A 14,426-nucleotide genomic window follows, 5' to 3' on the forward strand; every position below is an offset into this window, starting at 1 on the left:
CATTTGCTAAGTCGCTGCAGAGTTAACTTACCATCGCTTACTTGTACGAAGTTTCTTTCTAGTTCTATAAGGGCTCCTCTACACGATGGCCCAGCGTAGGCCAGTCCAAGGGATGCAGCTATGCGGTGAAATGAGATAGCAATATCACTTGCTCCCTCTAACGCATAAATGCGTCCCTAGGACTGGCCTACGCTGGGCCATCATGTAGAGGAGCCATAAAATACTAAGTACAAATGTATAGATCTCGAGGTCACACTATACAGGTTAGCGCAAAGCGCTGCGCTCCGCCCGCAGCGATCGCGGCCCTGTGCCCTCCGGTCGTTGCACCTCGGCTATTGCTACGTATTAATTGTTGCTATCTGCTTTATTGCCAGCCGCGTCACATTATGATAACCGTGTCATTTAATTAATACTCCGGCGTTTTCCCTCCTGTTATATATTGTCCTTTAGTCTATTTACAATCATTATAAATAAACTGTTTCAACTTATTTTTTTCTTTTTTTTTTCTACAAAACTCGTTAGGTAAGCGCATTGTTTACAAAATCATGAGTTCGATTGCCCAATTTACTACCCATGTATCTTAATTTTATACCAAGTGTATTAAAAGAGAGTTCTGGAACAAATTGGGGGCCAATGTAACATTATTAGTATATTGAAAAAAAAACTAGGATTAGACAAGTAAAACTCACATACCGTCTTAATAATTTTGTACACGTATACGACTGTCCAACTGTATGAATGTGTTAGGGTTCATGTTTTTCCGCGAACATTTCCGATGTTTTTAAATGTAATCGCTTATACCTATCTCATTAATATTGTAATGATTTGTTTACCCATTTAGGCATGGTTTATTTAACGACAACACTGAAATATTAATTGTTTACTGTTTAAAAAAACTGCATTAGGACTATTGACTCATTAGAATGAATGACATAATATATTAGGTCCAAAGTTTGAAGGAAATAAACAACCCAGGGGAAGTACTGCCAGCACAGTCAGCAACAGACGTTTCTAAGCGGGTGCGGTATCCAAAACGATACAAGCACCAATATCCCGCCGTCCCGATTCACCCCGGTTGAAGGTATCTTTCATTTTTAATGTTGACAGATGCAACTCCCTAATTAGTTGTTTATGAGTGAGTAGATGCTTGTGTGGATCATTGTGTCCGCCTCGCCCGCTTCACTACTTCTACTGTTAGTATCAATAACCAACCAATTAAACACGCGTGATTAGGTTTGACGGGTATACATCTTATAAATCGTTTCCTACGCAATGACCGGTTATTTATGGCAATAGGACGAACTGCCAAACGTCTCAACGTCAAGGTAGATGGACCAGGGATCTTTGATGGCCTCCCATTAGATCCCACCTAATAATAATATACAATTTGTTACTATTGAATTCGCTCTCGTTCTTATAGGTAACAGTAGGGTGAAGATGAGATAACACTAAATTTATCCCTACCCTTGAGTTCCCAGTAAGAATGAATGGAAAGAAATCATACTCAATTGTTATATTACCACTAGAGATACCTAAATACATTTATTTTGCCCTCAGTTTGACCAATAAAAGCAGTTTTTTTTTATATCAACATAAGTGATATCTATTAAGATATCATTTATTGCATAATTATAGGTGTACAGGTTATTAGGTTATGACATAAATATAATGTGGCTGACTTTTCAGAATTTGTTTATTCCTTCTGGTAACATAGTTTCTTGTCGCATTTCTTTCCAGTGATAACAGGTGGGAATTTTTGGCTCAATGTATTCATCCATATATGTATGTATATCGTCACCAGTAGGGCTAAGATGGTCGGCTCTCAATCATCTGTCACCATGCCTGTCACGTTCTAACAAGTATGTAAGCGCGAAAGTGACGGGCATAGTGACAAGTGATAAAAATGGAACCATGCTGCCACCGCATTTGGCAAATTTGGGGTTCGGTCAATCTGTGTAAGATTGTCCCGAAATATTTATTTTTCTACTCCCGTACTTTTATTGGTCATTTAAAGGGTCGTGCACACATCTTTAAAACCCTACCTTGTAGTTGTCAAGACAAGTCTTTAGTCTATTCCCCAAAAACGCATTTTTGCATACACGCAGTATCTTTTTGGCACTTTTCGATACTTCGTGTAATGACCACTTAAAGAATATTGTATGAAATACATTGTTGCCAACCTTATTTTAAATGTCATCTGTGACAAATAAGTGAACCATAGACAAGTGTTTTTAATTTCATTCATTCATTTTCCCGCCCGTACCCTACATTCTTTGTTACTTCTTGAATGAGGTTATTGTGGTTGTCGAATAGCAACTTAACTTTTGTGTTAAATAAGAGTACGTCTTTCAAGTTAAAATGGATGAAGACGAAAACTTAGTGTCTACGCCTGAAGAAATATCAGTGATGGCCCAAGAAGTCACTAAAAATTTTCTGCCTTCAAAATCGCGATAGATGAAATGAAAAATATTTGTTAAATTTACAATTTTATTTTTTCAAAGTAAGTGCTTGGTCATAGAAAAAGTATTGTATGCAACGTTGTTTAACTGAGTAAAAAAAATACTCGTGGCGTCTTTATTAACAATTTTCGGCTTCGCCTCAAATTGTTACTCACGCCACTCGCCTTTTTTGACCTCTCTTAAACAACGGTTGCATAAAAAACTATTATTTGTTCTCAGTTGGGACATACTCCATCTAGTGTCGAACAGAGATTGGCTAGGATACATGTATCGTGCGCTACACGAGGCGTGTCTTTCTACTTCAGTAAACAAAGACGACCTTGTGCCGCGGTATCATTTTATATTCGCCGCAACCATTGCGGTTGCACTCAACACACTTTAAATTGCATTATTTTATTTGCTTCTTGAAGATATCGCTTTTGAAATAGAAATTGTCATAATGTTATGTGCATTAAAAAAAAAAACACTTTAGCAACCACAATTATAGTAAAAGTACATATATTCAGCTTCAATTGCTTGCAATATATTTGCATCATTTTTACATCTCTGTTTAGCCCTATGGTTGACTGGTAGAAAATGCCTTTAGGCATTAATTACACCATTTGTTATTTTTTGTATTTTGTGCAATCATGTTGTGAAATAAATAAATATATTTTTTCTCTAAAGTACGTTTCATTAATTTATGTTATTATTATTTAAACTTTATATTGACAATTTTATTAATTGATCTGATTTTAATGATATTCAGTTTTATCGAAGAGAATTTAGTAAAAAGGCGTATTGTCAAAGTAAATTTTGTAGTCAACTTAATTTACTGCCATCTTTCGACACAGGACTAACACTCTTAGAATGACATATGGCAATTTGACCCATGTTCTGTCACCGACATGTGTTCAATATCAAACGGTGTCGCCATCTACTCGAGCATAGGCCAAAAGTATATCACCATATTCGAGCATACATGTTTCTTGATTTTTCGAGACACAAATTATATATATCTTTGGTTTTATCTTAACATTTTGAAACACACATTTTATGACAATTATCATCAATGATAGCTTTATCGTTTATTTTAACCGCCGAAAGTGGAAAATTACATATTTAAAATTTATGAGAGGAAAAGCTATAAAGTAATACGAAATTATCGCATTGCACATGGTTTTATCGCTAATTATAGGTAATAATACTAATATTATTAATAACTCTGCAATACGTGTTCGTTTGTATTGGCCGGTTGTTTACATCCAGGGTAAAACCAACAGTGCGTGCGGGAACTAATCCGATTTAATTACGTTATACAGCGCGTGCGATGTTGTGATGTCTCGTGATTCACGCCGCACTAATTAGGATAGAAAAATAATGTACCACTGCACCTTTCTTACGTTGAAATGCAGCGCTATTAGTACTAACCCAAGACATCTCGGTACGTTAAAATTATTATAAACTTAAGATTTTGATTAGGCCTTTATAAGGCAGAGGGAATATATTTAAAAACCAGCTATCAAATAAAATAACCGCATCGAAATCGGTTTATCCGTTTAAGAGCTTCGGTGCCACAGACACACACTAACATCGTCATCAGACGTATAACACCTACCACCCCTTTTTTGCATAAGGGGTTAAAACCGGAGCACTAACAACTTTGGTGTATACGCATATATGTTATTTGAGTTATTTCTGCCCTTTTTAGCATTAGTGGATTCAAAGTACGTTTTAATGCCGTTATTTTGTCAGAATATTTCATTTATTATAACAATTCCCGTGCTGCTCGCGGCAGCCCTATATGAAACGTAATATGTCTTCGATCAAGAGCATTGAAGGGCGACTACTTATCTAAAAATGAGCGCCAATCTACCGTTACAAAAAATAGCAGTATAAATTGTAATGCGCACTGTGGGCTCCCTTCAGTCGGAGCAAGGATTTCTCTGGGATCGGATCGACACGGTATCTAGCAGCATGGCCGATGATAAGGTACCCGTAGTGGGGGACTGCTGTGCTGAGCCTAGTTCAAATCAACGAAACGGGACTATCTACATGTACAAAATAAATTATGCCAGAAATATTATCTGGATTCAGAAAAAAAGTGCATGTGGGTGGTAGACTTCTCGCCCGACGTCTTCTATTGTATACCAAATTAAGTGAGTGACTTTCTTTTCTAGGCGGCCGAAGCTACCCCCGAATCCGTCGACAATAAAATCGCGGAAGTCGTACAGACTAACGCCGAAGTGAAAGAGGAGAAGACCCCCGAGACGCCCGTCACCGAGCCCATGACCAACGGCAGCAGCACCCCCGAGTCCCCCAAGGCCGAGCTCGCCGCGCCCGCGCCCGCGCCCGCCACCGTCGAGACGACGCCCGAACAGCTCCCCGTCAACGGCCTCGCGCTGGACCAACCCGAACCCGAGCCGCCCGCGCCGCCCGCCGCGCACGAGAGCGAACCCGAGGCGCCCGCGCCGGAACCCGCCCCGGCCCCAGAAATTCCTGTCAAAACAGAGGTTTGTGCTGCACAAATGCCTTTGATAGAGCCCACGCCTCCACCACTCCCCGCAAACCCTCCCCCCTCGTCGGTGGCGTCCTTCGCCGCCACCACCATGGCCCCCGAATTGGTCGAAGCTTCACTCGCTAACACCGCTCAAAACGCTACCTCGGCCCCGCCCGCTATCCCCGACGCCGCAGCTGAAAAAGTAGACGAAACTAGTTCTGAAACGCAACAAGCTGATATCACTAATTTAGATGTAACTCAAATTTCCCCTCCCTTGAAGGAAACCGCCGGCGAAATCGTCGCGGCCCCGGTGACCACGAGCGAAGCGGAAAATGGTGAGGCTCACATCGATAGCGAAATTGTTGATAAAACCCCCGAAGTAATTAAACACGAACCCGAGGTAATCAAATACGAAGACACTTTAACAAACGAACACAATGTCGCGGAAAGTATTAAAACGCACGTAGAAACAGTTGAAATCGCCGAAATCCCCAAAGCGGAGCCCGAGCTCGAGACTAAAGTTGTAGACCTTCCGAGCGTCGAAGATAACGCCCCAGCGCCGACCATGAACGGAAACGGCTCAATAGAAACACAAAGTCCGGGAGCGGAGGACGCGAACGGCGTCGACAACGTGGCGCCCGTCGAGCCGAGCGCGGACACCGACCAGCCCGACTCCGGCGAGGAGCTGCCGCCGCCGCCGCCCGAGGACGAGCTCTCCCGAGGGAGCGACGACCTCGCACCGGCGCCCCACGCGGACCCCCTGCTAGGAGACGCCCTCACGAACAACCACGCCGTCGACGCGGAGGCGAACGACATCGCGGACGAGACCGAACAGAAAACATTAAAGAACAAAAAAGTAGACGCGCTCGGGAACATAGTAGACAAGATCGAGTGCAACGGCAACGCCGACACGGAGCGGCTCCCGCCGGGCCCGGCGCCGCCGCCCCCGGCGCGCGCCGCCTCGCCGCCGCCGCCCGCCGCGCCCGCCGCCACAGAACAGGTGACTACCGTCGGACCTTGATCTTGTAGTGGACTAGTTTTCCTAAGGACCGTTTGGCGCTCCGTTAACAGTTTTTAGTTTCATGTGCATTTCCACCAGCATGCGTCGGCCGTCAATAACAGGAAGACTCGGATCGCGCCCGTCGTCCCGCCCGCAGCCGCCGCCCCTCCCGTCCCCCGCTTGCGTTTGACTCCCGACATTAACACCTAATACTTCGGCATGCCACATGTAGCTCACTTTCATGTCGCTTCTGAAATAACGTTTGGAAATATGTAGTGTGGAATGGCTAATCGATTAAAACCATGTTCATCAGTAGAGATTGGAGTTTTCACCGCGAGGCGTGAGCGAAATGTTGAGTCGACATTAAAATTTATCTATTTAAATCATTTTGACACTAAGCAATCGTAAAGAAATAATTATAAATTCTTTAAAATAATTACAATATTTTCTCAAAAATGGATGGCAAAGTCGACTTTACCGGTTTAAAAAATAGGTCGTGAAGAGCGTAGTTTATGATCAGGCAAAAATTAAAAAGATAAAAACATTGCATGCACGATTTCAGATTTGTCGCATACAAATTCCATTATTTGTCGAATTCCAAACTTTAAAAGTTGAAATGGCTATATTGAATGAAGGCGAAATGGCTATACTTATTATGTTATAATATACCGCGACTATTTAGCTGTCTCAAATAGGTTGGCGTATTTTCGGCAGAAAAATACACTTCTATTTTTAAATAAAAACATAATAAAAAGGCGGCAAATCTCAAGTATTTACTTTTTTCTGTGATAAATATATACGTAAGAACGTTGCTTCTGTAAAATATTTATATTATATTTATATTTCTTAAACCATTTTTGAGCGAAATATATGATTCGGCTGGAAGGCTACTTACTGCCTTCGGATTCAATTAAAGGACTCCCCAAGGTCGTCCGTATAAAACGAATCCTCAGCCACCAAGTAGCTTCCAAACTGCGACTATCAAAGCCTAATACATTCAGTAAATGTGTATTTATCGTGACGTCGACTATTATAATTATACATATTATTATAACTACGCTGTCTCACTGTGGTATGAAAACTCCGATCTTTGTCCATGACATGTTTGGCTCGGGATCGGGCCCGACCCGAGCTGATCCTTTACCTTCTGATGATTACTCGGGATCTTAAACTTGTGTTAACTTTGTATGTATTTTTAAACAATTCTGAAAATAACTTGTAAATATAAAAACCCCCTTATTCGTAATATTTTACAAGCCTCAATTAGTTATGTGTTACGTTTTATACCATTTTTCCATATGCATAAATATCAAAATTATACATTAAGGCAAATTAATTATAGCTATACCTCTCGCGTCGAATCGAATGGTCCATACGACAGTTCATTCAAGTATTTTTTGGTTGGCATTTAAAGCAATAATTACTTAAATGTTACATTTCTAAATAGTTTCTAGTTTCTACTCGTCAACTGTAATGGTTGAATTATGATTACGTGTACTAAACTGTAATTGCGTACGTCTCATGTATGTGTTCCCAACTGAACTGTAATATTCATAAGCTACCAATCACGTGGCGCCGCGGTCCATTGGAAAAGACAGGAACGCGCAACTATTTCATGAGTAATTATTGTAATTAATATTCATATATTATGTATAAATGGGTGAATCAACTTTTTTTTGTTTTGTTATCCTGTCCCGTTGTCCAAGGGACAACAGTGGCACCGTTTGTTTGAAGAGACGTTGTATGCCGTTCTATTAACATGCTTAGTAGGGGGCCCATTATGGACATTGGTTATAACGACCACAAAAACGCAAGTTTGATACATTTAAGTACCGTAAAATCAGTATTTCAATGAACTTTTGTCCCCTGGACAACTAATCGTAACCATGGCAACGAGTGACGCTAAAAAGTCGATTCTCCCAATTATACGCGTATATATAAATACGCCTTGATGTCTTTTGTGCTACTGAGTTAGTTGCCTAATTTTCTTTAATTATTTAGATTTTTTAGTATTCGTATAAAAATACAAACAAATCTCGTCCTTATGGTAAGCGACCAAGTGGGACTGTTTTCCGGCCGCGATCACAATTGAGGCTTGTAACGTGTTTACGAATAACGCCATTAGTACATAGTTTATCGAGAATGCTGTAATAAATAGTTTTATTAATGCTGAACGATTTAAATAGTAGCAAAGCGAAGCCATGCCACTGTAAAATTGAATACGGTAGAGTGTGAAATCGGCATGGCGTGCATAAATATGTATTCTTAATACTGACCGCTCAACTCAGACGGTTGGTAAGGTAGCTTAGTTTCGGACTTGTTCCGTTTGAACGCTACGCCTCTCGTGCGCGGCGCGTCGTAAAAACGCACGCTTCCCTTCCACTATGTCGTTATCAACCGTCTGAATGCTCATGCTTAGAATAGTTATTTGTGTCCCAAGGGAGGAAAAGCTGGCACATTGCGTGGCGCATGTAAAATTGTCACCCGAACACGGGGGGGGGGGGGGGGGGTTTGGTGGCAGACACGCGGGATGGAATGTCCTACGTTTCCTCCCGTGGTGCGCATACTATTTTTCTGCTCGACGGAGGCGGAAAGTGGCAACTTCGTTTAGCGCAGCTGTAGCAAAATTGACGCTTTCCGCCCGGAGGACAGAAAAATATATTTTCAACTACCAAATAGGTACATAATTAGACAGATATAGTGAAGAATCCTTTGCCATCGTATATTCTCGGAAACGTTCGTATTTGTCATCCTACTTTAGTCAACCTCAGTAGTCTTTGTACTGAGACTGACTGAGTTATGCTATTTCATAACAAGTCCATGCGTTTCCGTGAAAATACGATGGTAAAGAATTCACTACATCTGTATTATAAGTAGTATTTTGTTAGGTTGTTCAGCATCATTGTAGAATTTAATTTTGATCGATTTGTGACTAAAATTGCCAGTGGTTACCTAAAATCCCAAAAATAATAATTAATTGCGTCGGTGTGGTTGTAGGAGCCCCTGCCCATCGCGGACAAGATCGCCGACTTGATACCAGAGATCCCGACCATCCCAGAACTGAACACCGAAACGGTAAATATTATCAGGGGGCCTACCGCGAAAACCGAAATTCGCAAATTGCGGGGATCTTTCTCGTTTACTCTTACTAAGACGTAATTAGAGTGACAGAGAAAAATGCCCGCAATTGACGAACTTCGATTTTCCCGGTAGGGGCCCAGATTGCTATAAATTTGGTGAATTTTCATTGAAACGATTACAGCCGCCAACAGATATATCGGAACGGCTAAAGTGCTCACAAATATCTGATCAAGCCTGTATTGTCAACGTATTTTTCGCAAGATATTTTTGAGCACTACGACCTATCCGATATATCTGAAGGCGACTGGACAAGGCGAGAGTGAGGGATGAAACAAAGCAGAGATAAATGGGGATTGTTTTGTCTTAATTTTTCCTGACTCTCGAGTTTAAGGGGCGGGGACAAAGTGGGTAATTGGGACTACATCAAGGCCGGCCGTAATTAATAGTGAAGTGCCGTGGGAAAGTTTCCAAAATAGCGGATTTGCCACGTCGAAAAAAAAATCATTTATTCTGTCATATTATTGTATGGGAGTCGAATTATTCGATTTCCATTATAGAAATTTCCCTTGTTTCCTGTGAATTTTTCCTTAAATTTCCCAGATCTTTTCCTACCTTTTGAAAACTTGCACATCTGGGGCCCATTTCTCGAACTGTTTTAGACTACCAATAACCAAGGCTAAGGCTGTGGTGTTGTTGCAGGAGAGCGCGGTGGCGGTGGCGGACTAGAGAGCGAGCGCGGACGTGCCCAGAAACAAGCCTTTAATTTATTCCCATTTCGTGGTAAAGAGTGTCGAACTAAGTTCGCTCGTTTCACGTTCGGTTTTAAATGTGACCTTTCATATAGAATATTATAGTATAAGTTTAGCGTGCTTTGCTTCTGAATTAAAAAAATATACATTTTATTCGCTAGGATCGAGTTATAATTATATACGGTAACAAAGTTATGTAGGCAGTATACGGTGCGATAAGTTGGTGCCATTATTACAGGGGTATAAGTTATGTGTCGCGGCTCAGTGCAGGCGCCGGAGCATAGAGCAGGGCTGTATTAGAGTTGTTGCTCCGTGTTGAAGGTACAAACAAATAATTTAATTTGATTATCATTTCCTACCTTTTCATAGTGACAGTCAATATGAAAGTCGCTAGGGACCTCACACTATTCACACTACGACAACGTACGAAATGGTACTCAAATTAAATTCCTTGACCGTACCGCGCCTCGTGACGAGGCGAAAGGTGTAACCGACCTTCTATGGGTTCCTTTATGTAGCTAAAAATAGGATCTGAAACTTTTTAGATCATAAAAGCCGTTAAGCTAATGTGTACCACCTTTTAACAGATACTAGTAAATTGTACTTTTTCCGGTCTGCGATTTACTTATAATGTAGTCTAATTTAAAACATAATGGCGGTAAATTAAAGTACAGTAGTTAATCTGCTCGGACTGTCGCGCTACACTAGCTACATTCCAATTGCTCAATTTTACTAACCGGGTGAACTAAAACTACGGATATGTCTCGTCAAGCTTTAACATCGAAATTAACTTCCTTCTAAAATGGTGTAGCAGCTACTTGCCGCAAAACGAAGTGGCGAGTCAGGTCATAATGCCATCTCTTTCAGTCTTAGTTGGTCTTAACAAAGTAAAGGAGATAGCATTATTATCTCAGTCGCTCAGTTTGCGGGTATAGTGAAATAGCAGGGGTCCGCGAACTGTCATCTCAATACAATTTCTAACCTTAAAATGCCAAACTGTATTGAGATGACAGCTGCCACCGAATCCAAGCTATGTGAAAAATATTATAGTGACTTGAGATTAGTGAAAGTGATGCTGTTACAGTTGTCTGTAAGTTTGTCGTCCCCTGAAGTAGCACCGGAAGTGTGGAGTCCCGGCGCCGTCGGATCTCAGCTGTTTACTTCGAAAACTTAACACTCGTCCGAGTTAAACGAGGGTATTCCTCTAACGAACCGCTTTACATTTTATACCTATAAAATGATACAAGTATCATCTATAATATAACGCAAGCTCGAAAGGTTTACTATTATGTATATACGAATAAATGATTTTTCATTAACCTTATTTTTAAAACTGTTAATTGCGTGTCGAGAGTATAAATTCAGTGTACATTGTTAAATAATGAAGTCGAAATTAATTTGATTTATTATATCATTAGTGTGGTAATTTCGGTAACTAGTAAACTCGTGTATAAATTTAGTTTGATGGTGAGCTCTCTGTAATGAAGTGGGGAAGGTAAGGATAGGTGGAGGAGCGAGGCGCGTCGTTGTCGGCAGTCGAACCTGAAGCTAAATTAACGGCCACCCAGACGACTTCAAACGGAAACGGCCTATTGGCTGCCAAATTTTTGAAAATTTTAATCTTGATATTCAGTGGCCAAAGTTTTGATTAAACTATACAATTTTTATGCATATACAGACATACACAATTATACTACTGTAATATTTAGATTAGTATGTGTAATAGAAGTCGATTAATGTAAGTTAGTGAAAGCAGTACAATACTTAGTGCTGCTTCTAGTGTGTCGGTTTCCACCTCATACCTATATAGAATTACTATACTATTGGATTAATCAATAGCAACGGCGTCCATTTGTCATATGGTTTCATAATCATTTTTGTAATTTTGTACATTTTTTACGAAATTGAAGTGACGATTGCACGATGAGGCGACTCAGGATATTAGCAGTAAATGTGTGAGACATTCCATATCCAACCGCCGCCCGCTGCGGCCTGCGGCTCAGCCTCCCGTGCGTACTGGCTTGCGGCCGGGTCCGTCCCTCATCCTTCGTGGCGTTTACTCTAATGGAATTGTTTATATATTATACATTCATAATATATTTTTTCTTTATAATTTATATTGATGCTTGTATAATGTTATTATAGGAACGTGCGAGACGATCGCAAGATGTAACAACTTGTTCCTTCATCTATATGCTAATGAATTGATATTGCAAGTAAAATTGTGTCAGCTATTGAAATATTTACATTTTAATAATATATCATTATAAACTCAAATATTGTTTGCTCATAATGGCAATGTGCGACTTGTATGATAATTATGATATTCCAATTTTTATTAAACTTAAATGTTGATGTGTGAATGTCTCTAATCAATAAATAATAAAACCAGAAAGTATATTTTTTATTGTTTCCTGTTTACCCATACTCCTGTTGCATATTTCTATGGTCAGTTCAGTGCATGAACGAGTTTTTGTTAGTCCAGTTAGCCAGAAGACAATAGAAGTAGATGAACCATAGTCTAAATTCTAATGGCTTGACCAAGAATATGTATATTTTGAACATGTTCTTAAAACAAGTGACCCAGGCGACAACTATGCAAGAACAAGTTGATGCACCCGTTTACAAGATACAGAGACGAAGAAAAAAATCATGCATTTGAGATAAATACATATTTATTGAATATACTTGATATCCTATTAGCAGTTTTGTTACTAATAGTTATTAACACAAATTACATATATCTAAGGATGTGCTCTACAGGCAATAAGAATGGGGCCCAGTACAGAGTACAGCGGTGTCACGCATAAGAATTCGAGCCATCATTCAGTCTAATAACGTAACTAGTCTGGCACCAGAAAAAATCTATTGTCTGCTATGTGAAACTACAAGAGGGGTGAAGATTCATTAAAAATAAATAAATATTATAGGACATTATTACACAAATTGACTAAGTCCCACAGTAAGCTCAATAAGCAGGCTATCGCAAAAACAAATACACTAATAGAAAAATCGGCCAAGTGCGAGTCGGACTCGCACAGGAAGGGTACTGTACCATTATCTATGAAAACGTTCACCCATCCAAGTACTGACCCCGCCCGACGTTGCTTAACTTCGGTGATTGGATGAGAACCTCAAGATTGGAAAGAAATATTTATTTAATTATGTTTTTAGTATTTGTTGTTATAGTGGCAAGAGAAATACATAATCTGTAGAAATTTCAACTGGCTAATTATCATGGTTCATGAGATATAGCCTGGTGACAGATGGACAGCCAGACAGCAGAGTCTCAGTAAAAGGATCCCGTTTGACCCTTTCGGTACGGAACCCTAAAAAAGCACAACCTTTTGGACATTTGTGGGTTGCAAATGCAATGCAACAATGAATATTATTTAAAAACCAATTGCAGGAGACAATAGATTAAATAACACTGTAATTAACACAACTTTAAAACATCTTGTTCTATTTTTAGTTACAACTGTTTTGTGATGATCTGTCCGAGCTATGCGAGTGAAATGAGTTTCTTTCCTCTCAGTGGATACTATTTGTCAAAGGAAAACATTGTTAATGTTTCGCAACAAAGCTTTATATTTAATTCACATGTATTGTGTGTTGTTTACACACAATACATGTGAATAAAATACAAAGCTTTGTATAAAGTTCCTAATTTGCATTGGACTAGTGTGGGAACAACCCTTTGAATGAATCAATTTTAACACTTTCAGTGCAAGGCATCCTGTTTCGAGTACAAAATGAACACACATGTGTTCTTGGCAGTGAATGTGTGCATGCAATTTTGCAGCTTACTGCACAATGAGCAAGGTAATCAAGTAATACAGGAGATTCTGCTTCATTTTATTCCACATTCTCTAAAATATTTATAAACTTGAACAGTGTTTCTTTATTTAACTCATACATTCGTTGCCCCTTGTTGCCTTGAGGTGTTTCTGTGTGTAGCATCAACTGCACAAGTGGATACTTCAATGACTTCAGTTCACTGCTGCCGAGCACTAACTTCAAAACCCAGTTGAAGTTTGTTAAAGATTCTCCATGACAGCTGTTGTTATGTGTGAGTAATGCATACAACAAATCTATTCTTCTTCCTTGCAACATGGTTAAGAAATGCTCCATTTTATCTTGGTCCCACGATTTTGTTTTAATTGCTGCTGCAACTTCGTCCAGATCAAAATTAGATTCTATTATTAATTGTTTAAATTCTTGTGTAGCTGCTGTAATGGTGGAGTTGATTGTTGTTAAGTTTTCCTTATTCCTGCATAAGTGATCGAACATTTCTTGCGACACCTGAATGAAATGAATAATAATTACTTATGTAGTACGTGACTATTTCGATTTATTATAAGTCACTTGTAAACTTAAACATTACGGACACATTTTGCTGCTAAAGTAGTCTATAGATACGTACCGATTTAAAGTCATCCAAAGACTCTGTAGAAAACAAGGATTCCATAGTTATACTCTGATAATTTGCTCTAAAATTAAATAATTATGTTTTTAATGAATTAGCACTGGACTGATAAGATAGTATTATTACAAAATGTAACCTAAAAATAACAAACAATCAATGACAACTTTGACAGAACTGAAATAAAGCCAACTGTTTATACAAATAATGTTATTTGAGAGCGTTTTAAAAGCGC

General features: G+C 39.6%; 2 protein-coding genes across 3 annotated transcripts in view; one reads left to right on the forward strand and one right to left on the reverse strand.

Moving 5' to 3' along the window:
- LOC133515500 (A-kinase anchor protein 200-like) overlaps positions 1–12,163 on the forward strand; it is a 49,027-nt gene extending 36,864 nt beyond the window's left edge. For both annotated transcript variants that reach the window (XM_061848045.1, XM_061848046.1), the window contains exons 5-8: positions 4,619–4,951; positions 5,219–5,938; positions 8,936–9,013; positions 9,719–12,163. In XM_061848045.1, coding sequence (XP_061704029.1) covers positions 4,619–4,951; positions 5,219–5,938; positions 8,936–9,013; positions 9,719–9,745 — 1,158 coding nt within the window. In that variant the 3' untranslated portion in view covers positions 9,746–12,163. The remainder of the gene's footprint in view (positions 1–4,618; positions 4,952–5,218; positions 5,939–8,935; positions 9,014–9,718) is intronic.
- A 1,431-nt stretch (positions 12,164–13,594) lies between these two features.
- LOC133515501 (uncharacterized) lies at positions 13,595–14,350 on the reverse strand. Its single transcript, XM_061848048.1, has 2 exons — positions 14,192–14,350; positions 13,595–14,070 (listed from the first exon to the last, which is right to left on the reverse strand). Exons 1-2 carry the CDS (start codon positions 14,234–14,236, stop codon positions 13,624–13,626), a joined length of 492 nt encoding a protein of 163 aa, XP_061704032.1. The 5' UTR covers positions 14,237–14,350; the 3' UTR covers positions 13,595–13,623.
- Between the last annotated feature and the right edge of the window lie 76 nt (positions 14,351–14,426).

This window comes from Cydia pomonella, chromosome 2 (assembly GCF_033807575.1).
Source record: "Cydia pomonella isolate Wapato2018A chromosome 2, ilCydPomo1, whole genome shotgun sequence".
NCBI lineage: Eukaryota > Metazoa > Arthropoda > Insecta > Lepidoptera > Tortricidae > Cydia > Cydia pomonella.